This window comes from Vigna unguiculata, chromosome 4 (assembly GCF_037176805.1).
Source record: "Vigna unguiculata cultivar grain cowpea cultivar isolate G323 ecotype 2 chromosome 4, ASM3717680v1, whole genome shotgun sequence".
Classification (NCBI taxonomy): Eukaryota; Viridiplantae; Streptophyta; class Magnoliopsida; order Fabales; family Fabaceae; genus Vigna; species Vigna unguiculata.
In genome coordinates, this window is record NC_140795.1 from 38,789,075 (window position 1) to 38,814,691 (window position 25,617).

General features: G+C 34.5%; 2 protein-coding genes and 1 pseudogene across 2 annotated transcripts; 2 read left to right on the forward strand and 1 right to left on the reverse strand.

Annotated features, from left to right (window-relative positions):
- Positions 1-1,765: 1,765 nt before the first annotated feature.
- LOC146887138 (secreted RxLR effector protein 161 pseudogene) lies at positions 1,766-2,500 on the forward strand (annotated as a pseudogene).
- Positions 2,501-5,991: 3,491 nt separating this feature from the next.
- Positions 5,992-8,052, reverse strand: LOC114182469 (cytochrome P450 82A4-like). The gene is made up of 2 exons (XM_028069344.2): positions 7,084-8,052; positions 5,992-6,848 (listed from the first exon to the last, which is right to left on the reverse strand). Exons 1-2 carry the CDS (start codon positions 8,029-8,031, stop codon positions 6,219-6,221), a joined length of 1,578 nt encoding a protein of 525 aa, XP_027925145.1. The 5' UTR covers positions 8,032-8,052; the 3' UTR covers positions 5,992-6,218.
- Positions 8,053-23,644: 15,592 nt separating this feature from the next.
- LOC114181669 (mogroside I-E synthase-like) lies at positions 23,645-25,373 on the forward strand. Its single transcript, XM_028068180.2, has 2 exons — positions 23,645-24,387; positions 24,477-25,373. The coding sequence occupies exons 1-2, from the start codon at positions 23,743-23,745 to the stop codon at positions 25,203-25,205; spliced, it is 1,374 nt and encodes a 457-aa protein (XP_027923981.1). The 5' UTR covers positions 23,645-23,742; the 3' UTR covers positions 25,206-25,373.
- The last annotated feature ends 244 nt before the right edge of the window (positions 25,374-25,617 follow it).

A 25,617-nucleotide genomic window follows, 5' to 3' on the forward strand; every position in this document is an offset into this window, starting at 1 on the left:
ATTAGCGTGCATGATAAACAAAGTGGTAAATGTGATATATGTGTAGAATCTTAAAATAACAAAGAAAACTTGTTATTCTGTAGAATGTCAAACTAAATTGTTAGGGTTAATTCATTCTGATCTAGCTAATTTAAAACAGACTATGTTTAGAGGTGGTAAAAATTATTTTGTAACCTTTCATAGATGATTATTCTAGATACACCAAAGTGTACTCAATCAAGCATAAAGATGAAGCTTTTGATGTGTTCTTAAAGTATAAGGCAGAAGTAGAAAATCAATTGAATAAGAAAATCAAGAGAATTAGATCAAATAAAGGTGGTGAATATGTTTTGTTTAATAAATATTGTGTTAGAGAAGGTATCATCCATGAAATAACCCCACCATATTCACCTGAGTCTAATGGAGTAGCTAAGAGAAAGAATATAACTCTTAAGGAAATAATGAATGCCATGCTTATTAGTTTTAGTGCACCTAATAACCTTTGGGGAGAAACCCTTCTTATTGTATGTTTTTTATAAAATAGGATAGCTCATAAGAAAACCAGTAAAACTCCTTATGAGTTGTGGAGAGGTTATCAACCTAATCTTAAATATCTAAGAGTGTGGGGGTGCCTAGCTAAGGTAATGTTACCCGATCCTAAGAAAAGGAAAATAGGTTCTAAAACCTCTAATTGTATGTTTTTAGGCTATGTTGAACATAATGCTGCCTATAGGTTTCTTGTTCTTAAAATGATGTAATTGAACATAATACTATTGTGGAAACAAGAAATGTTGAGTTCTTTAAACATATATTTTCTTTAAAGGTTAGTGAGACACCTAAACAGTCTATAGATAAAAATAGTGATGACATGTGTGAAGTTTTGAGAAGAAGTAAAAGACAGAGGAATGAAACTTTTTTTGGAGATGACTTTTACACTTATCTAATTGAAAATGATCCAACAGCCTTTCTAGAGGCTACTAGTGTTCTTGATGCAAAACAATGGGATAAGGCCATTAGGACTGAAATTGAATCAATTCAGAAAAATAATACTTGGAGTTTAGTAAATTTGCCTAAAGGAGCAAAACTCATTCGTTGTAAGTGGATCTTTAAGAAAAAGTATCACCCAGATGGATCCATAGATAAGTATAAAGCAAGGTTAGTAGCAAAATGTTTTACTCAAAAACCCAACATAGATTATTTTGACACCTTTGCCCTTGTGACTAGGATTTCCTCAATTCGAGTTTTGTTAGCCTTAACAACTACCCATAAGCTAGTGATACATCAAATGGATGTTAAGACTGCTTTTCTAAATGGTGATTTAGAGGAGAAAATCTATATGACTCAACCTGAGAGGTGTGTTGTCCTTGGTTAAGAAAATAAGGTATGCAAGCTTTTAAAATCTTTGTATGGGTTAAAACAAGCACCAAAACAGTGGCATGAAAAACTAGATAGTGTCTTACTGTGTGATGGTTTCTTACTTAATGATGTTGATAAATGTGTATTCTAAATCTGAAAATGGTGAATGTGTCATTATATGTTTGTATGTGGATGACATGTTAATATTTGATACATGCATTGATATAGTTTCCAGAACTAAATTCTTTCTAGGATCTAATTTTTAAATGAAAGACATGGGTGAAGCCAATGTGATTTTAGGTGTTAGAATCATAAGGAAGGGAGATAGTATATTACTATCCCAAGAATAATACATTGAGAAACTTCTTAGGAAGTTTGGATATTATGATTTCAAACTAGTGAGTACCCCATATGATGTAACTCTAAATTAATGAAAAATGGAGGAGAATCTGTTTCTCAACCTCAATATACCCAGATAATTGGGAGCTTACTGCACTTAATGAGATTTTCAAGACCTGATATTGCTTATGCAGTAGGTATATTGAGTAGGTACACTCAATGTCCTAATCAGGAACATTGGGATGCACTTGCAAGACTTATGAGATACTTACGAGGTTCAATGGATTATGCCATTGAATATAGTGGATTTCCTGCTGTACTAAAAGGATACAATGATGCTAATTGGATCTCTAATTCAGATGAGACAAAATCCACTAGTGGTTATATATTCACACTTGGGGGTGGTGCGATTACATGGAGATCAGCCAGGCAAACAATTATTGCAAGATCAACAATAAAATATGAGTTTGTTGCTCTCGAAATGGTTGGTAGTGAGGCTGAGTGGTTGAAAAACTTCTTAGCAAACATTCCTCTAGGAATGAAACCAACCCCATTTGTGTCAATACATTGTGATTGTCAATCGTTAATAGCTATAGCTAAAAACAAGAACTACAATGGAAAGAACAAATATATACAATTAAAACATAATTTGGTTAAGCAGCTGCTAAAGAGTGGAATTATTTACATTGATCATGTGAGGTTAAAACAGAATCTAGCAGATCCTCTGACTAAACCCTTGGGAAGAAACATGATATTAGAAACATTAGGGGAAATAGGTCTTAAGTCACTTCCAAACAAACAAGTGATGGTAACCCAACCTTTGTGATTGAAGATCCCAAGAACAAGGTTTATATGGGTAAAAACAAGTAACTTGTTAGTTCTGATAACACTAAATTGATTTTAAATCAATTATGTCCATTCTTATGGTGTGTGTGTGTGTGTGTGAAAGTTCTAGAGACTGCATTTTTTAGAGGTTAAACTTTGTGATTAAAATTCTTCGTGGTGTAAGAATTTTAGTTTAAACAAAGTTTTAATGATTTTCATATCCCTTACGAGTGGTGTATGATTTGCAGCATACACTTGATGAAATCACCTATATGAGTGTCAAGTGGGGCCGCTTGTATAAGATTTTTGCATGATCTCTAGAGCACTCATGAATTTCGGGCATGCACATGGCCTAGTAAGCGCAACACAATGATAACAGCAAGGATTGTGGGGGTGTATTGTGATTGATAAACCGCTAACACACACTAAGTATTTTAGTTCATATAGCTTACTATACCAACTCTGATGCATTACATCCTATGTGAGACCCAATGATTTTCTTTCTTAGTTCGTTCTATATCTTACCTTTTGCAATATGTGGGGGACTGTTGAATATAATATTGCAAAAGGTATATATATATATATATATATATATATATATATATATATATATATTTCTTTTTGTAGCAAAATCTATTTGAGGCGCCTCCCTTTTAGTTGCCATGATATTCTGAAGCTATGCCCACACCTTTCGGAGTAGCACATAAAGTGGAGATATCCTTACGCAAGCAAAGGGGTGGTTTGGCAGTTCCGTGGAATGATTCTTATGAACGTTGAGGAGTTGTTGCTGTTTTTCCGCAAGTTACGTGATTCATTCGCAAACCTTGGTAGGCATATCTTGGATCTATTATATTCTCTCCATGGGCCATGGTGTTAGATCCACTCTCCAACCTTTATAAATAAAGGCTTAAGTTCACATCCGAAAACACACAATTCACACTTCCTTTCATCCTCTCTCGTTTCTCACTCTTTCCCATCTTATACTTCTATTATAATATCCTAAGTTATTTATTTACTATTTTTTAAAGAGTTATTTTGCTAGTTCTGAGATCCTCAAAAATTTCGAGAAGTTCTTGTTGTATCTTGGGGGTCTTGAACAATACATCGCAGATAAGTCCTTAAGGGCAGTGAATCTACACGCTTCAGGAAGTCTTTTTTTTTCGTGATTTTGTCAGCTACTACAACACTTTGTTCTCTCTCGCCTTTTGTCCATATTGCTCCATCGTAAAGGTTTATCTGTCTCTTTCGCATTGTTTTAATATTAAGGTTTCTTACATTATGATGGTTGTATATTCGTTTCTTCTTGTTGTCTGTTCTTCCATCTTTGAGGAGTGTGTGTGACGTATTCCGTTTTCCCTTTCGTTCTTTCAGCATACTAGTTCAAAGATATTATAGGTAAGTTTTCGTTCTTCCAGCATTATGTTACTTTCAAAGTCTTATTTTATGTTTTTTAGGTTTAGGGATTTTGTAACCCTTGTTTTTGTAACCCCTATTTTCATATGTGTAGGATGACTTGATGGTTTATGGAAGAAAATCCTTAGATGTCCTTGATTTTTTTTTCTTGGGGTTTATATTTCGTAGTTTTCCTCAATTGACTTATATTTAACATGGAATTGAATTGACAAATGGTTATCAGGAAGTGCCTTGAAGCACATGGCTACATTTTGTTATCTTAAAGAGTGTTGTCTTTCCTGCTAAAAGGTTGTGGAAGTTTTTTTAGGTCCCAAAACAAAACTTTACTTTGTGTTTGGACGAGGGATTTCAACAATTTCAAGAAATTGAAATACATAATATTGAAACTCTTATCTCATATTTTTTTAAATCAAGCTCTTTGTTTCCATTGTGTCAATTCCCATTATATTTTATATTCTACATTTATTTTCCTTCAACCCACGAATATTTTGTTATTATCACCCTTTATCAGCAACTAACCAATTAATTTAGACCATATTAGTACCCCTAGGATAAATATTTGAACTTGTCCACTATATTACTTGTGTGATTTGATACACTTACCAACACGTAACAATTAGCCTATGGATTTGTTCTTTGGTCCTAGGCACGAAGGGGATTAACCTTGTATGGCTGGGTGATAACCCCTTGTGGCTTTGTACTCTACGGAGTCTAGAAACCATCATAGGTGCACACCTCCAGTGAATCTTATATCCAAAGTATGTATCCGGATAATTGAGTTTAGTATCAACTGTTATTTTTGTAGAATCATGTATTTTATTTATATTAATGCTAAAGTGATATGACTTATTTTCTTTTGTATAAATTTCTTTGTATGCAATTTACCCTGTGGTTTCTGTGTTGTTTGGTTTGCTTTTATTTTTCTTTTGCAATATCACTTAATTGTGTGAGTAGAGAAAAACATAAGTGAGATTCTCCTCTAATAGACAATCGTGAGGATGCTGAATAAAATTATATAAGAATAAAGTTTATATCAGAATAAAATTTTAATAGAAATATTATTACTATTTAATATAAATATTATCACTATTTTTAATTCCATTTCTTCATAAATATGGTCTCATCTCACATATTTTTGTAATTACATTTTATATAACCAAATAAATTATTAATTATTTTTTCCAAATGTGCTCTAACTAGTATCACGTTTAATTTTATAGTCATTTCATTTTACTAATAATTATTTTAATAGTTACATATGTATTAACACATAGAAATAAAATACATTAATGAATTCGTTCTCAAAGGTGTCTTTGTTGTTCTTACTATGTAGAAACATTCATCTTCACCTTAAAATTCATTCAAGAATGACATTAAGGATGAAGTATATGTTAGAAATATTTTAATATAATTTTAAAAATAAATAATTAAAATAAAAATTCTACTGTTACTCATGTTTTTATAGACCTTTAATTTATGGGTTAATGTGTTTTATGATTAACGACTATATTTTTATTACAATTTACTCCTTTGTCTCCTTTTGCTACCTATAAATACCACCTATGTGCATGGAGAAGGAAACAACAACAACAATAGAGACAACAAACACTAGAGTTTTTCTTCTTCTTTTCTTCTCTATATTATCTTTAAGACAATGTTATTAATAAGGTTTGGAAATCCTTGGCTGCACTCGATCGATCTGACGGGTTGTCGTATCTTGGGAGGGAAACGCATATGATTTGAAACACATATGATTGTGTATTTTTTTAGCCCTATGCAATAGGGGCGTTTTCTCTCTAAGGATAATGATATGCGTGTCTCAACCCAGACTATTTATACTCCTTACCTTTTATCTATTATTTATTATTATTATAATAATTATGGAGTCTCTAATTAATATTCTTTGTTTTATATATATGTTTTATATTATTATTGATTTAATAATTATTATTATATCATTTTATATTTTTATTATTATTAGTATTATTTGAGTAATCATTTTCTAACTGTATACCTTTATGGTATTCGAATGAGTCTATATAAAATAAAAACATTCAAATCAAATAAATAAAAGAAAGATGAAAATAAGTTTTGACAACCTTTTCTTAATATATAAAAATACTCCAAAACAATACATATATTTTGTATGCTCTTACGGTTCTCAAATTTATTAATTTTCTCGCCTTTATTTCCCTAAAACTTACCAACAAACCAGTGAAAAGAACTAAAGATTTCATCTACCAACAAGAACAAGATCCAAATCTGTGTACCAATAGAGCTTAGGAACATCTACTCCTATGTGATGATTACATGGTTTCATAAAGACTAGGAGCCAAACGAGGTTTGATGAGAACTTCAAGGGGAGTAACCCTAACATTGGTCAATTCCACTGCTGCAGTCATATCTATAGGTTCACTTGAGGTTTTTGAGACATCAAAGCAGTGAAGAAAGTTTGCCAAAGTTAAATAAGAACTTCTAAGCCCAAAGGTTATTCCTGGGCATACCCTCCTACCACTTCCAAAAGGAATGAGCTCAAAGTGTTTTCCCTTCACATCCACATCTTTGTGTGTGGTGAGGAACCTCTCAGGCTTGAACTCCAATGGCTCTGGCCAAATGCTAGGGTCTGTTTGGATCTTCCACAAGTTTGTGATCAAACGAGTTCCTTTCTTCACATGGTATTCTCCAAGCTTGCAATCTTCTCTGAATTCACGAGGCGCATTAAGAGGAGTGGGTGGATATAGCCTCAGCGATTCCTTAACAACTGCATGAAGGTACACCAACTTGTTTATATCTGACTCAGTCACAAGTCTCTCTTTCCCAATGTGAGTGTCAATTTCTTCCATCACTTTCTTCAATGTGTGAGGATTGTTCAGCAGCAAAGACAGAGTCCAGATGTTAGTAGCAGAGCTTGTGTCTGTTCCTCCCAAAATCAATGCCTGCAAAAAAAATTGGGTACCAAGTCTTCAAAATTTGTGATTCATCAAGTTATAAACAAAATCTACTAGATAATAACAAATCGAAAAAATTAACGGAGAGATATAATACGAATGAAACATACGTGAATCTAATTTATACATGATATCACCTCCGATCAGACCAACACAAATTAATACAAAAATGAAAGAGAAATTGATGATGGCAATCACAAAGTGAAACGCAATAGAAACGCACCATTGCGGTGGCTTTGATGATAGTATCAGAATCAAAGCCATGAATGTTGGTTCCATTGATCTCCGAGAGCATCAATTCCATGAAATCTTCACCTTTGTCACCTTTCTCGGCGTTCAAATTCCTTTTCCTCTTGTGTTCTTCCAACCATTCCGCAACCACAGCATCCAGCTCCTTGAAATTCTCCTTCATGGCCTTCTCATGCCCTCCGAAATCGAACCGCCTCAGCCACGGCACCGCGTCCCCTACGGCGAACACCCCCAACAGCCGCATGTACTCTTTGAACGCCGCCAAACAAATCCGCGCTTCTTCCTCCTCGATCACCGCGGTTTCTCCGAAGTACCTCTTCCCGGCAACCATCCTCAGCACCATGTTGAACGCAACCTCCTTCAGCCACTGCGTCATGTCCACCATGAAAAACTCCTTCTCTGTTTTCCCACGTCTCCACTTGTGGTAAAGCTCTTTCGCCGAGGTTCTCACCTCGGAGATGCGCACGTGCGAGAGCGCCTCGATGCGGTGGTCTGCGAGGAACACGAACGCCACGTTCTTCCTCATGTCGCGCCAAAATTGGCCGTAGGGTGCGAATCCTAGCATGGCGAGGTTGTAGGTCATGTTTTGGCAGGCCACAAGGTAGGGGCGGTAGGACACAGCGACGTCGTTTGTGGTGAAGCACTCTTTCGCCATTTCCCAGTTGCTTATGACTACGGTTTTCACTGTGCCTATCTTGATGCTGAAGATGGGGCCATGGCGGTCCGCCAACTCGCCCAGGAGGTAGTGGGTGGCCGGGGACCGCGCTAGCAGGGGGAGGTGGCCGATGATCGGCCACGCGCCGGGAATTGTTGGTGGTTCTTTGTTTCTGGTGCGGTGGAGCACAAGGAAGAGGTAGAGGAATGGCGGGATTAGAACCAGAAGAGCAACTGTGAGAGGGGAAAGAGTTTGGAGTGACTCCATTTTAGTCACAATATTTCTTTCAAGCTTCTGTACCCATGTTATATATATATATATATATATATATATATATATATATATATATATATATATATATATATATATATATATATATATATATATATATATATATATATATATATTTGTATGCGATCACCAATAGAAATACATGCATACTGAAGTTCTGTGCGAGTTTTATAAGGTAATAAAAAATATTTACCAAAAGTATTTATCAAATCAATAAAAGATAAAATTGGGCAATAAAAATGTGTAAAAAAAGAGAAAAAAACTGTTATTAATTGCTGCAATGAATATGTTGTCCTCTTCATGTTAATAAAAATTGAGATTATCATCACAATCTTTGTTTCTTACTAGGCTTAAAAGTTTTATGGAAAAAATATATCACATATTTTTATCATAATAAAATAGCTAAAGAAATTCGTCACAATGTATATATAAATTAAATATGAGATAAAAAAGAAAGACATAATTAATAAAAAAAACATTAACATTATGTTGAATTGAACTTTGAACAGTATAGGTCAATAAAAAAAAATTCTAAAAACTTATCAGTATCAAAAAACCTTAAAAAGGAAAAGTGATATATTTGGTATTCATTCTTAGAGTGTGTTTGAAACGTGGTTGAATTAATTAATTTACTTTGAGAGAAGGAATTGACATATCTAATGCGTATATTAAGTCCATATGATGACAGTTTTAATTTAATTTTACAGTTTTAATTAATTTTTTTTGTGAGTTATACTACATTATTTTCAATCTTTTTACAAGTTTTTATTTATTTCAAATACAAAGATTTTAGAATATTTACATTATCATTAATATTTTATTTAATTCTTAATATATTTTTAAATTTTTTTTTATATTTACGATATTATTTAAAATTCTAAATTTTATTTTTATGTTTTGTAAGCAGTCTAGAAGAAATATTTTATATAATTTAGGTATTAATGTTACGACTAAGAAATTGTGGGTTTAAAGTAAATTTGCATTAAACGTTCAAAGGGAAATTTTCATTTTTTTAATGCTTAAATAAATTTTAATTAATAAAAAGTTGTTGATTTTTTTTTTAAGTGGACCATTATTAGTATTATAGTGGTGAGAGAGAGTCACATGAAACTCAGGACCAACAATATTTCGTCTTTTTCTATTGAAGAACAAATAAAATAGTGTTTTTATAGATAAAAGAAATTCATCTAAAATGTTTTAACCTCTATTTGTTTCCATGCTTCCACTCAAATAGAAAGTAAACAAAAAAAAAATGAGAAGAAAAACATGAAAAATGATATGTTTTTGAGAAAAAGAAAAATCCGTAACAAAAGTGAGATGATTTGCAAGAAGAAAGTTTAAATATTTAAAATATAATAGTTCTTTTAAAATTATTATATTATAATAATATAATATTCGTGGAAGAGTTTATTTTTCGTTTTGGTAATACAAGAATGGCGTGGACCACACCAAATCAAATGGAGATGTGCAAAAGGATAAAATAATAAATAATCATTTATTAATAAAAGTAAATTCATTTATTAAATTTATGTTAGTAATTAATGAAAATCAATTATGATGTTATTAAATTTATGATAGTAATTAATGAAAATCATTTATGATGTTACTAATATTTTTTAGTAATCTCTGAATCATATCATTTACTCCAACAATTCAAGTATACCATAAAAGAAGTAGGGGTGATCATATGCCCTCCTACCGGGTGAGTCACGATATTAAACCTGATATTGATCCCGCATAAGCCTGCAATCTATGTGGGCCCACCCATTTGTCTGTATAAAAAAAATTTATATTTATATATATATATATATATATATATATATATATATATATATTAGTTATTTATTTTTTGACTTCTGCATGAACGTTCTAAATTTTAACATGAATGAAAAAGACAAGTATTATGTACTTTTTAATGTACTAAAATTTGAATAGTATGTCGTATATATCAAAGTATGTATGTGAATATAATGATAATGTTGAATTATCAATTTATCATCAAACTTTCCAAAGTCTTTTTTTTTATTTTGTGAACTTGTTTAAGTTTCTAAATTTGTTGAACATTGAAAGTTTTATCATCATAAGAATTTTAAAAAAATATATAAGCAAGCTAGCATGCGAACTTGCACTTATACGGAACAACAAAAGTTTTCAATCCATGTTAAAAATGCAGGGTGAACTAGCCCGACCCGCATTTTATGAATTAAGTGCAAATCGGACCTAAATGAACTAGACTGCATTGTCACCCCTGAAAAGAAGCTCTCACTTTCTCCTTCTAATTCTTTATCCAGCTACATTTGCACATCCGAACAGAGCCTTTATGAGAAACATATATTATTATATATTATTATGGAACATATATAATGTAAAAATAATTACAATTGAAACTTAAATTCAAATTATTTTAGAAAAAAGGATTAAGGCAGGAAGAAAATGTTTTGTAGATTGGGTGACAAAAGAATCAATGTGACTCATTTTGTGATTCATGATTCATAAAAAGGAGTAGGATGGGTTGGTCCACTACCCCGTCAAAGGTTAAAGTAGTAAGTATAGTTTTTAATTAATTTATATATATATATATATATATATATATATAAATATATTAAAAATTCATTTAATTATATAAATATTTTAATCTTTTTAATCTTTTTAATTAAAAAAATTAAAATGATTATTTTTGAAATAAAATATACTATTAAATTATAAAATAATTTTATGAAAATATAATTTTTATAATTTTATTATGCATACTATTTTTATTGTGGAAATGATTTTTTATTATAATTAATTATTTAAATTCAAAAAATAGTTACTAACAATTTAAAACTGAAAAAAAATTATGAATAATTATTTGAAGTCAAAAAATAGTTATTGAAAAGATAAAATACAAAAATAATTGTATATATATGAAAGTGAATCCTCTTCATTAATAATCTGTGAAAACACTGTATGTGTTCAATTTTTTTATAATAATAAAAAATAAAAAAAATATTATTATTGTTATTATTATAATTATAAAATTAAGTATAAATTATTTTTATAATTTTTTTGTAATTAGCTTTTATTTATTTTGTAGATAATATTTTAATTAAAACAAATGGTTAAGTTTAAAAAATAGTCAAATAAAAAAATTTAATTTAAATAAATTGTTGCTTAAAAGGTAATATTGATAAAATAATTATATTATTTTTTTAAAAAATATTTAACAAATAAAATTGAAAAATAGATGTGAACAACAAAAGAACATAAATCCCATTAAATATTATATATAGGTATAGATATAAAAATAAGTATCAATAGTATATATGTTAAACTATTTTATTATAATAAATATTTGAATTTAATTTTTATTAGTATTAATGAGTGAAAACACATGCGTTCATGTATGTTCAATTTTTTACGACAATAAAAATTTATTATTATTGTTGTTACTATAATTAAAAAATCAAATTAAATAATCTTTATAACTTTATAGTAATTTCTTATTTATTTATAATTAAAATTGGTTAATTACAAAAAATATAGTAAAAAAATTGGTTAAATTTAAACAAACGATCACTTAATGGATAAAATAGATAAAATAATGATTTTAATTAAAAAAATTATTTAAAGGGTAAAAATTGAAAAATAAATGTGAACCCCAAAAAGGAGAATCTCTTTTATATATAGGTATAAATGAATAAAGTTATAATATTATTATTGTACTATAGGTATCCGAAATCATCTTGACCTATATACTTGAGGTTATCTCAAGTAGATGATGTGAACGTCTACTTGACATCATATCGATCTAAAATGATCGAGATCATCTCTATTCATATGTAATCGAGATAATTTCGGCCCATATCTACCTGTGATCACCTTAAATAGCCATGAACACCTACTTGATATAATCTCTTTTTGTAATGACTGAGATCACATCGGCTTAGTCACATTGTAATAGTGAGGATCAACTATGATAAAATGAAAGTCAAGAGTTAAAATGTATTAGCAATATCATTAGACCCAATAAGGTGAAGACCCGTAAACCTAATATAAATAATATTGTTCACGAGCATTTATTAGAGCATTTAGAGACACGCCCCCTCTCGACTTGGAATGACACCTGGACTTGGAAGCATCTTGACTTGAAGGTTGAAGAGTAAAGAAAAGAGCTTCTTGTGGACTCTTTATAGTGTGCTTTCGATCTTACAAGAATTTTGGAACCTACCACGGGACCGAGATATATTTTGTGAAGAAAAACTTTCACTACAAGAAAAATTACTATTACCTACTGCAAAAATCTGTTGGTAAGTCACAAAATCTATAGGTAAATCAATTTTAGCCACATAGTATTCAAGGGAAAAAAATTCATAGGTAAACTAATCCTAGCTAACGTTACCTACCAATTAATTCATATGTAAATTACCTACGAATAAATCTATAGGTAATGTGCTTGTCAGCTTTTCTGCTTAGATAAGGTTTCCTAAACTATTTTTATGAATCCAAACTTGTTTTCAACCTTTGGTTTTAGTTTTATATAAGAATTCTCAGTTCTAAACTATGGTAGTTATGGTAGTCAAACAAAAGCCAATTAGGGGAACCACTACCATACATGCAACACAACATTGCAATCAAATCCTACCCATACCAAGACCTTCAAATCAAATGTTGCATACATATATATATATATATATATATATATATATATATATATATATATATATATATATATATATAAGTACTCTATGAACAATAACATCAAAAGAATAATAATAAACAAAATCAAATTCAAAACAACCCCACTTAATGAAATAGGTAAGCACTAATTGAGTAAATTTTTTAAACAAATTGACTAATTTTATTAGACAAACATTTATGTGTATCCTTTTAACTACTTGAGTTAGTCTAAAAACTAGGACTCCATAACTCATAGCAAATCAAAGTTTAAACCAAAAATATAACAAAATGTTTCTTAAAAGTCTTACCATGAATCACATTCCATGATAGACTTTTTATGCTTTGTTGAGTTCTCCGACCACCAAGTGAAGCTCTCCGTCCCAGAACAAGAAAGGACAGCAAAATGACATGTCACAAGATTTGATGTTGTATCACATTTAACATTGTATGAGGAGGTTGTCAGGTTTTACAGAGGGGGTTTCACTGGGGAGAACAACACCAATGAGATCTGAGCCTAACCACATAAGACACTGACACCACTCTCAACCCAAAACCTTAAGGCAATGAGTTTATGGGTCTTTATTCTTATATAGTGCTCTACTTTCTCATTTTTGGTCAATGTGGGACTTAGATTCACACTTGGATTCCTAACAATCTCCCCCTTAAGGGTGAGTCCCTTCAACCACATTGGTACACTCCCCCTCCAGCGAAAGCATTCCCAACCACGAGTACTCCTTTTCTGTCCTTTTCTGTACCGTCGTTCTTCTTAACGGGACACGCTTACCTGACCCACACTGTCAGGAAGACTTTCGATACTAGGATCATACTGGTACTACACTCGTTTGAGCCGATATTAACCATCGGCTCTGATACCACTTGTCAGGTTTTATAAGGAGAGGGTATCACTGGGGAGAACAACACCAATGAGATCTGAGCCTAATCACATAAGACACTGACACCACTCTCAACCCAAAACCTTAAGGCAATGAGTTTATGGGTATTTATTCTTATATAGTGCTATACTTTCTCATTTCTGGTCAATGTGGGACTTAGACTCACACTTGGATTCCTAACAGAGGTGTACATGTTTCTTTTCTCACGATGAACGTTATGCATACACTCTAAATTTTTATTATTATACTTAATGACATAAAAAATGAATTCTAAATAAACATGATTGTTATAAATTCAAATCATAATAGACTAGCCAAAATTGTTCAACAAAATGTGTCATTTATACTTAGTAGAAAATCCAAACTTTTAAAGGCAATAACTGAACTGTTTATCATGATCCTAATGCACTATCTTTTATAAGGAATAAGGACTTTTCATAATCTTGCTTTAACTACCTATAAAATTTGAAAAATAAAATACAAAAAATAGTTCAAAATAATTAAATATGAAAATAAAGATAAAAAAGATCAATTAGGAGCAAGCATGAAACAAAAATGGACTTTTACCATTTAATTTAACTAAATAAACTATTTATTGTATCTACAAGAAGTAAGATGACAAGTGTGAGAGACGTCAGTAACACCTCGAACGAGATTACAACACTAGTCCTCCAACTGGAGGCATAAGTAATATGTCCATTGTGTTGGGAGGAAGTCGCAAGCTTCCCTTTGTGGATGACATCATGGAAACCCCATTACTAAGCAACTGGAAGTCTCTAGTTATAGACTGATATGATGGTAGCATAGATCCCTACAAGCACATTGATGTTTGTGTCATCTAAGTCAGCCTGTACACCATGGATGATGTCGTCATGTGTGGGGTTTTCCCCACATCTCTAAAAGGAGAAACTCTGAATTGGTTTACTATCCTTTATCCATAGATTTTTTCAATACTTTAGTGACTCATTTTGGGACACAGTTTGCAACAAGCAAACCTCACCATCTTATCTCCATAACACTTACGAATATAATGCAAGAAAAAAAGCAAAATCTCTATGGGCCTTTATGAAGCGTTTTGGAAATGTGGCTCTCAATATCAGAAATCTGAATCCCAAGGTGGGCTTACTTCATATGGTGACGACTTTGCGACAAGGACCTTTTGCACATGACTTGTGCATGACACCAATTGCAGATCTGGATGGGCTGAGGCAAAGGGCTACAAAGTTCATGGAGCTAGAAGAGTTGAAAGATTTTAGAAATAAGGTAAGGGTCAAGACCATGTCAACAGAAGAGAAGTCATTAGATTGGGATCTAGCCCACAAGGTATACCCCTCTTAATGCTCCCAAATATCGCGTCTTGGAGGAGGTTCTTTAGGTTTATCTATTGGTGACTCCTAGGAAGTCACAAACACCTCAAAATGCTAACATGAGGATGCATTGCCATTATACGACCGATGAGTGTGTAGCCCTTGAGGACAAGATTGAAGAGCTTATCCAAGAGATGATGTTGGTAGTTCACAAGGTGAACCGATCGGGAAGGTTTAATGGCAAGAGAGATGGTCACATGGTTCAAGATCGAGATGAAAGATATAGAGAAGCACCAACCCAATAGGAGGAAAGACACCCAGAGCCTAAACCACGTTCAAAAGGGTTATTAATACCATTTCAGGAGGATTTGCTTGAGGAGGTTCATCAACTTCAACTCGAAAGAGATATCTAAGAGCGATATAGTTCATCAACATTGTATCTAGGTCTGCAATGAGGAGGATGTCTCAGGTAAGACACGAGAAATTTAATTAATTAAATAAATAAATAATTAATAAATGTGGGTAGTGGGAGCTTTTATGACAATTAATGTTAGCTTTTATGACGTGAAATAGTACTAGCTAAAGTGGTTGAGAGTATTTAGGCATGTTGAAAAGACTTAGGTTTGAGTCCAGTGTATGCAATTTGTGTGTTATTTTAATTGTTTATTATTTTAATAATAAATGCTTGAATATGATGAGTGATAATACAATTTTAGATTTATAGGAATTATCACGAATTATGAATTGGTTGAATTGGTTGTGCACTTGCTTTGGGATTGGATGGTTGTGTGCTCGAACCTTGGTAGACACAAATTAAACTTTCTTTCTGCTAAAATTAGTTGGTATATTCAAGACCTTGCTGGAAGGTGACTAGTCACTAGGCGACTCATGCATTATAGACCAGGTTTCTTGAAATTGCTAGAAACCACCTGGTGGTAATCAGGCCCTGCTAGGCGATGCAAGCTCTTTGGCGTATAACGTGAGTCATGGTGATAATGTTTAAAAGTGTAAGACCTGAGAAAATTAAATAGTTATTTAAATAATTATTTAATTATGGCGGGTAATAGAAACATTTAAAGCAATTAATGTGAGGAATTATGATGTGGAAAAGTACTAGCTCAAGTGGTTGAAAGTACTTGGATTGTGTGAGAGGACTTGGGTTCAAGTCCTATGTGTGCCACTTGGATGTTATTTAAATTATGTGTTTTTGTGTACTTATATATTGAATGCGTGGTGTGATGATAAATTCCTAGAATTGTAGGAGTTATCATGAACTCTGGATTGGTTGAATGGTTTGGCCTTGGTTTGGTATGTGTATGAGTGTGGGTTCAAACCTTGTTGAGAACTAAATAATTTATTTTTTGCCAATTTTTCCTTTGGCATGAATATGAAAGGGTTAGAAACCTAGCAGCCAATGGGGAGGTAACTTAAGGGCTGGAAAACAGAGGGATAATTAAACATTGACTGGCCTTAGTGTAATTTTTTATTAAAATTCGTGTAAGGCACTAAAAGGGTAATTAAGAGAGAGTGATTGTGAGAAAGGAAAAGAGATTAGAGGGCAGAGGCTGAGGGTTGAGTGTGAAGGTTTGAGAGAAGGTTTCTGAGGTATTTGGCACGGTGTAAAGCACGGAGTGGAGTGCAGGCCATTGTGAGAGTGCAAGCACATGATAAGGGTGGTTTTGAATTAAAGGTTGCATTCAATCCGAGTTTGGAGCGAGGATCAGAGGTAAGGGGAGTTGTTTTAATGCTTTTTGATTCATAAACAATGTACTGCGTTGAAATGGATTGAATTGTATGAGTTTTCGTGGTGAATGGTGCTATCGTTCGTGAATTCTGGAAATCTGTCCAAAAACCGCGTGGCGGGCATGTATGTGCCGTCAGGCGGTGCATCAGAGTTAACCCAATTCTGGGTGTTGTTGTTTGAGTTGCTTGGTGGCGAGTTTGACCCGCCAGGCGGTGCATGCTGTATAATGTTGTTTCTGATATCTTTTCGTGGATTTTGTGATGTGTTGTTGTTTTCTTTCGATTGATATGTTTAATGGATTGTAGTAAGTGATGATGTGCTTGGTATTAAGTGTTTGTGATTATATAAAGTGAGTCGAACATGGAGAATTCCTAATAGAATGGGTAATTTCATCATTTGATGGGTGCGTAAGTATTAGGGATTGGACAATCTGAGAATGCGTTAGTGCGAAACCATATTGAATAAGATGACTGAATCTGTGAGTGGGGGGAAAGGGTTCGCGAGTACAGAAAATTGGGTCTGTACCCATAATCTGATGCGCCGCCCGACGGTCTCTTACTGATCGCCAAGCAGTAGCGACGTCACAGGGATGATAGGGGAATTGGCGAGGTGGTCTGAGGAAGGAACGTGGCTGTGATTGGATTGTGAATGAAATGGACATGAAACGATAATTAAAATAGGAAGCTTGGAATGTTGGATCTGTAATAATTGGTTGTGGTAAGAATATGTGGATTGATCAACTATAAGAGTCGAGATTATTGTGACTCAATGATGTTCAGGGTGGGAGAGGCTCTGAGGTGAGGCTGGAGCAGTCTAAGAGAGGACTAAATCATGTTTCTTCACTAGAGTAGGTCACTAGGAAAGATGGATTAGGGTTGGGAGGTACAAATAGATGAATAAGTTGAACTACCATGAATGAACCAAGAGTAGTAGTGTGATAAGTGGTAATAACAGTTTGGTGTTTAGAAATTCCAGAATGGGAGTACTGGACTAAGTGGTAAGAGTGTTTAATTAAAATAGACCCTGTGAGGATGTGATATTAAGGTTACTAAATGTCAAATCATGACTAGAGTGAGTTAGGGTATAAATCATGGTAACAGACCAAGATTGAGGTGCCACTAATCCTTCATTTCGAAGTTGAACAGTAAGGGAACAAGCTTAACTTGGCGTGGTTTAATGGTGTAAGTTCATGTGCGCTGGCCTATGCAAAAATATCAGATAGGGTGTGGTCACTGGTGTAGCGCCTGGCGGCACGGGGGCGTGCGCCAGGCGATAGAAACCACTACAGAGGTCTCTACAAAGCGGGGCGCCTGCGGCAAGGGTGTGCTCCGCCAGGCGGTGCTTGGGATACAATGGCGCTGAAAGAGCGCTGGCGCCTAGCGGTGGGACATGAACCGCCAGGCGGTCTGAGCCTGTTTCGCCAGGTGGTGCTGGCTGATACGCCAGGCGGTTGTGCAACAGGTTACAAGTTGTGTGTGTTGCTTTTAATTGACAATGACATTATGCTTGGATCGGGAGATGCTGTGCCATGAGCGAGTAGGTTCATGGATGGTGATTGACATGTGATGATATGAGCGGGAAGGTTCATATCCAGTTACGCTCACGTGGGGATACAAGCGAGGTAGGTTCGTATGTTTCGTGCTCACGTTGAGAGATGCCACGTGCGGGGAGGTACGGGGCTGGTGGATCACATGTGTTGGACTATGGGCGGGTAGGTCCGTAGAGCAGGACTACGAGCAGGAAGGTTCGTAGAGCAGGACTACGAGCGAGGAGGTTCATAGAGGCAGGACCACGAGTGGGCAGGTTCGTGTGAGCGTCATATTCCCGAGTCCAAGGCTAACCAGTTGTGTGATTTGAAGGCTATAAAGCCTTGGGGTTAAGGTCTTGGCCAAGAACTATGTAGAATGGATAAGATGGGTGTATACTTTATTTTGCATATTGTATATCTCTTATTTTATTTTTCTCAACTCACCCTTTCTTGTTTGTGTGTTTGTGTATGGCAATGATCGTGTGATTCGTTACACGGGAGCAGATGTTGAAACAGGTGGAGCTGATGATGTCCAGCCGACGGAGTGAGGGCTAGCTTTGGGGATTAGAGCTAGGGTTTTTCTCTCGTGTATTTACTACGTTTTATCATGAACATGAATTTTGGAAACTTGTAACACTTTAATGTTATGTTATGAGTTTTAGTGCGCGCTATTTACTAAAATTAAATTTTCCCGCGTTGGGATTATTAACTAGACAAACTTTGTCTTAAATTATTTATTGTATTTATTTATTTTTAAGTAATATTCTTTAGGGATGTTACAAAAAGGAGTGTGATACCATGTGCGTTAATGTTTAAATTGTGCATAGATATAGTATGGAACACTAATTATTTGTTGGGGTAAGAAATTGAATAATTGGTGGGATTTGGGAATTTTAGGGTTTCTCGCAGGTACAGTGAAAGTTGGTTTACCTAGAAATTGACACACCGCCTGGCGGTACAGACTTACTGCTAGGCGACGGCCAATGTCCAACAACCTTTTGGTGGACTATGTTTTGACAATGAGATGGATTCCCGTGTGGGTTCATTTTGAATCAGGGAAATGGTATAATGAGATAATGTGAGGTATTACGTAGTGGAGTGTCTAATGTGTGGTTGGTGAACATGTAATAACGCTAAACTTGTTCTAGATAAGTCAGAGGAATGAAAGGATAATGTAGATAAAGGACTGCCAAATTATGATTAGGTGTAAGTTGTATGCTGAACGTGAATTCTGGTCTTGGGTGTAATCCTAATACATAAGATGTCTCACTAAAATGGGCCTAAATTAACCAACGAGAGACTAATGTGTTGTGTAGTTATTGAGGTTAGGTTAGCTTGAGATATTGGGTCACAAAGAATAAACTTGGGAATGGGTTGAGATACTTTTATGACAATTGCATGAGTTGGATGGTATCATTGGTTCCTGTGATATATTCCTAAAAAGTATGATTTATATTGTAAGTTATATGCATTGGTATGATTCAAATTGTGAATACATGTGAGTGTATAATTATGCTTAAGGTGTAGAAGTATATAGTAATTGTGTTATGTCGAGATGATTGAATATGTAGTGTGACGAACTGGAGTGATGGGCTTTTGGTGGTTAGGTTCATTAGAACCTGTTCCAAGGTGCAAAACTAGTGTTTGCTCATCATTGGTATAGCGCCTAGCGGTGCGGGGAAGACTGCTAGACGATAGGACCATCAGGGATATCCCTAGAATGTGTGACGCCTGGCGGTGAGGAGTGACCCGCTAGGCGATAGCCTTAAAAACACTGGATCAGGATTTGACTAGCGCCTGGCGACAAGAGGTGTCTACCAGGCGGTCTGCATTGTGATTTCGCCCGACGGTGCTTAGGCAGTGCCAAGCGATAGCGAAGTGAGCAATGTGCTCTTTTGGTTTGCATTTTGCGTGTTTGCGATGTTGGACTTGGACCAAGAGATGCTTGACTATGTCATGAATGGGTAGGTTCATGGTTGGTGGTGAACACGTGATAATATGAGCGAGAATTCATATTATGATGCTCTCGTGTGAGGATATGAGCGGGGAAGTTCGTATGTTTCGTGCTCACACTTGAGGGCTGCTGCGAGCGGGGATGTTCGTAGTTGTTGGATCACGTGTGTTGGACTACGGGCGGGGAGGTCCGTGGAGTTGGACTACGAGCGGGAAGGTTCGTAGAGGTAAGATCACGAACGGATAGGTTCGTGGAAGCATGTATATCCTGGGTCCATAGTCAAGTAATTGCTTGTGTGATTTGGATGTGCATGGTCTACAAGGCTTTGGGTGATACCTTAAGGATGAACTTTGTTGTAGCATTCCTTGAGTTGTGGCTCGAAATGGTATCCCTTGAGTTGTGGCTCGGGATATAGGGTAAACACGTGACATTCCTTGAGTTGTGACTCATAATTACATCTCTTGAGTTGTGGCTCGGGATGACAGATGAACACGAGGAATCCTTGAGTTGTAGCTCAAATTAGCGAGTGTTATCGATGTGAGTGTGCGAGTTGTGGCTCGTACGGATGGGTCCAAGAAGATTGCCCTCTTTGGCGTTAGCTAGCGAGTTTGGTAGTCTTAGGACGAATACGAACTATAGTTCATATTGGGAACTTCACCTAGCATTACGGAGTCTGGTTCGTAACAGGTTTCCCACACGTGTTCTACAAGGTGTGACTTGTAGGTGGAGGCAACAAAAGGATATCTTGCAGTTATCATCTAAAGACGTAGAACATGGATAACATGGTGGTGACCATGTGGTATGGAATCAAAGGATAGAGTTCCTTTAAGGAATGTATGCATATTTTGAATTGTATATATATGTTTATATGTTAGCTCACCCTATTTGCTTGTGTTTGACGATGATCGTATAATGCGTTACACAGGAGCAAATGATGTTGTAGGTGGTTCCGTTGAGGCATAGAGTCAGAGAGGGGCTAGCATGGGAAAAACGTTATCAAAGTTTATTAGTTATGATTAATTTTGTAAAACTTTATGTAACCAAACTTTGACGTTGTAATTGAGTTTTATGTATTATGGATTTTGGATCACTCCTAATGTAATAAATAATTTTAAATTTCCCGCATTTTGGGAAAAGACTTTATATTAAATGAGGTTTATTTAAAATTTCTATTTTCATTTATTAAAAATTAGTAATATCCAACCAGGATGTTACATCTCATATCATATTTATTGATGCTGACTTTAAAGTCCTAGATCTTGAGTAGGATGACCCTATGGTCGTCATGGTGGCGATTGAGAACTTCTTCGTCAAGAAAATGCTAGTTGACCAAGGGAGTTGACATCTTATACTAGAAGATGTTTAAGAAGTTGGAGTTGTTGGAGGATGCCATGCATCTATATGATGAACAAATAATAAGCTTTTTAGGACAAAAGATAAATACCAAATGGTATATTGACTTATACACTACGTTTGGAGAGGAAGACTAACGAAAATGATACCTATTCAGTTTTTGGTGGTGGATGCTAGAACATCCAATAACATTCTTCTAGGCAGACCTTCCCTAAATCAGCTTAGTGCAATTGTATTAACCTCACATTTGGTGATGAAATTCCCATTCACATATGGGTATATCATCACTTTCCATGTAAATCATAAGACAATCCTAGAATATTACATAACGAGTCTCTAGTTGTCGATCCCTTGGTACACCTTCAACAATGTTGAAAAAGGGAGAATTATCAACTTTGTCTTGGAGGTTAAGGATTGCCTACTAGATCCCAGAGTAGGTAGTGACATCAGGATCGAGGTTGTCGGAGACACCAAGCTTTTTGTTTTGTAGAAAGGTTGAGGTTTAAAGATAGGAGTCACCTAGAAGGGAGAAGATGAGAAAGTAGTAGGACATGTACTCGTTGAGAATATGAAGTTGCTTACTTGGACTACGACAGACTTGCTAAGCGTTGATTCGAGAATAGCTTGTCATAAGATACTTGTCTTCAGAGAAGCCAAGCCGATATCCTAAAAGAAGAGAAAGTTGGGAGAAGAGAGGAGATTGACCACCAAGGCCGAGGTGGAAAGGTTTCTCCATGCAGGATTTGTGCGAGAGACACATTATATGACATGGCTCACCAACGTTCTATTGATCATGAAAGCTCACGGAAAATGGAACATGTGTACCAAGTACATGGATCTCAACAAGATTGACTAGTTGATGGGGTTGTTGGACAAGAGGTGTTGAGTTTCCTTGACGCTTACTCAACTTAAAACTAGATCCTCAAGGCGGAGGGAGATAAGCTCAAGACAACTTTTATAACAAAAGGGACTAATTATTATTACGAGGTCATGCCTTTCAGTCTAAAAAATGCAGGGGTGAGATATCAGAAGCTTATGAAAAGGGTGTTTTATGACTTCATTGGTCGGAGTATATAAGTATATGTCAACGATATGATGGTCAAGTCTTGCTCACCATCTCAGCATAACAAATATAAGCTACAAATTTACTTTTAATTTGAAGGTCCATTCAAAAATGACAAATCTCTTCACTCATAAGTTTTCACTCTCACTCGCTATATAAATCTCATCACACACGTCTTTTTCATTCATACTTATTTGTCCACATTTTTTTTTCATCTCTTTCCTCCACATTTTTCTCTTGATATCCTCCATTCATATTACATTCAACTCCTTCATCCACTATAATTTCTTTTTTCTATTTTACTCCATTTATATATTACTTTTGTTGAATATAAAGACATTATACAAGATTTCTTTTTTGAAGTTATTGTCATTAAGTGGTCAAATTGACATAAATTAAATTAATATTAAAAATAGATTTTATTTAACGTCAACTACCAATGCTAATTTAAATAAGTTTTAAAATAAAAATACATTAGCTTCATCTTGACTAATTCTAAATTGTTTTAAATAAAAATAATAACTTAAAAGTTAATGATGAATTAGCATTGACTTAACCGATACTACATAATCTTAAAGGATGGATGGTAATGAATTAATGTCCATTGTTTTAGAGTTACACGGAAGTACAATGCTAATTAAATGTTAATAACTATATAACATTGAATTTTGTTTGTTGTTTCTATCACCTCAAAAGTTTCATATAGCTTAGAAATCGAGATCTAAAACTATTTAAATACCCTTTTATCTTTTTACCCTTCAAAATATAAGGTAATTAACAACAATTTTATTATCAAACTTAATATTAAAACATTAACGTTCATCGTAAAGCCAAAGCTGATAACAAAATTATTAGTTCCTTAAGTCCTTTGAAGCGTATAATTTAGAAGTTAAATTATTAAGAAGAGTGTAGAGAAGTATTCCTTTACCATAATTTAAAAAATTTGGTAACCATTAAATGAGATGAAAAGTTCTTACAAATAATATTATTTTCCTTCAATGTTTCATATATGGAAATCAATAATAGAGAAGTACATGTTGTCACCTATTCCAAATTCAACACTTGATTCACATGTCGTCCACACTTTGTCCTTTTCATGTCTAACATTGAATAAATCAACCCCTCAACTCTTCAAAACCGCAAGCAGTCACCCAAGAAGAACAAGTTGAGAGATTCATCACAAAAAATGGAGAAGAAAACCATGGCTAGGAGGGCACATTGTTTGGTGCTGGCATATCCAGCTCAAGGTCACATCAATCCCATGCTTCAATTCTCAAAACTACTGGAACGGCAAGGGGTGAGAATAACTCTTGTCACAACTCGTTTCTACTACAATATCTTGCAAACTGTGCCTCCTTCTATTGCCCTTGAAACCATCTCTGATGGGTTTGACAATGGTGGACTAAAAGAGGCTGGTAGCTTCCAAACCTATTTGGAACGCTTTTGGCAAGTTGGGCCACTCACCTTTTCTGAGCTTCTTGAGAAACTTGGTAGATCAAGCGATGACCATGTTGATTGTGTTGTCTATGATTCATTCTTATCTTGGGCACCAGATGTTGCTAAGAGATTTGGGATTGTTGTAGCAACTTATCTCACTCAAAACATGATTGTGAATAGTATATACTATCATGTTCTCTTGGGGAAGTTGCAGGTTCCACTCACAGAACATGAGATTTCCCTTCCAGCCATGCCTAAACTTTATCATGAGGACATGCCTAGTTTCTTCTTCGGTGAGTATGTTACTTATCTTGATTTTGTAGTTTCTCAGTTCTCCAGTATTCACAAAGCTGATTGGATCCTCTGCAACACCTTCTATGAGCTGGAAAAAGAGGTAACAACCAAACAATTTCAATATATAGATTGTGTTTAACTACATGAGAACTTTTCTTATAATCTGTAGTGACTAGAAAACTCTTTTAGATATCAGATTGGATGGTGAAGGTTTGGCCACAATTTAAGACTATAGGACCAAACATTCCATCTTTCTTTCTAGATAAACAATGGGAAGATGACAAAGATTATGGGGTCACAGAATTCAAGAGTGAAGAATGCATGGAATGGTTAGATGATAAGCCAAAAGGGTGTGTTGTTTATGTATCATTTGGGAGTATTGTTTCGTTTGGTGAAGAGCAAATGGAAGAAATAGCTTGTTGTTTGAGAGAGTGTTCAAGTTATTTCTTGTGGGTGGTGAGAGCCTCTGAAGAAACCAAACTTCCTAAAGATTTTGAGAAAAAAACAGAAAAGGGTTTGGTAGTAACATGGTGTTCCCAATTGAAAGTTCTTGCTCATGAGGCTGTTGGGTGTTTTGTGACACACTGTGGTTGGAATTCCACTTTAGAAACTTTGTGCTTGGGAGTTCCAACAGTTGCAGTACCATATTTGGCAGATCAGAGCACAAATGCAAAGCTTGTTTCAGACGTTTGGAAAATTGGAACCAGAGCTCTGGTTGATGAGAAAAAGGTTGTGCGACGAGAAACTCTGAAGCACTGTATAGATGAAATAATGAATGGATGTAAAGAAATGAAGAACAATGCCATTCAATGGAGGAGTTTTGCAGTAACCGCTGCTAGTGAAGGTGGTAGTTCTTATGAAAATGTCAAAGAATTTGTGAATAATTTATGGCATTCTAAAATGGAGATTACTTCGTGATCAGAGAAGAAGTTGCTGTGTTGTATTTCCCTGTAACAGGTTGATCAATAATTCAGTACATTCATAAGCTTCATGATCAAATGTACTTCATGATATGACAAATAATTCCTGTTATATTTTCATGCGAACATTTTATTATAACTAATAGTATATCCATTTTATCAGTTATATGTTGCCTTTTGTATGTAGTTATTTTTGTTTATCAGTAAATTTGAAATGAAGTGGTGGATTATTGTTTATATACAGAACATGCTGTATTATCTAAGTTGATGTATAATCTAAATGATGGAGTAAGGTGTATAAATTGTTAACCAAGTCCATACACTTTAACAAATTGTATTACCAGTTGTACTAAAAGCTTATCTCTACTTTGTCGATATCTTGATTACAACTCTTAATTATGCATTCAGAA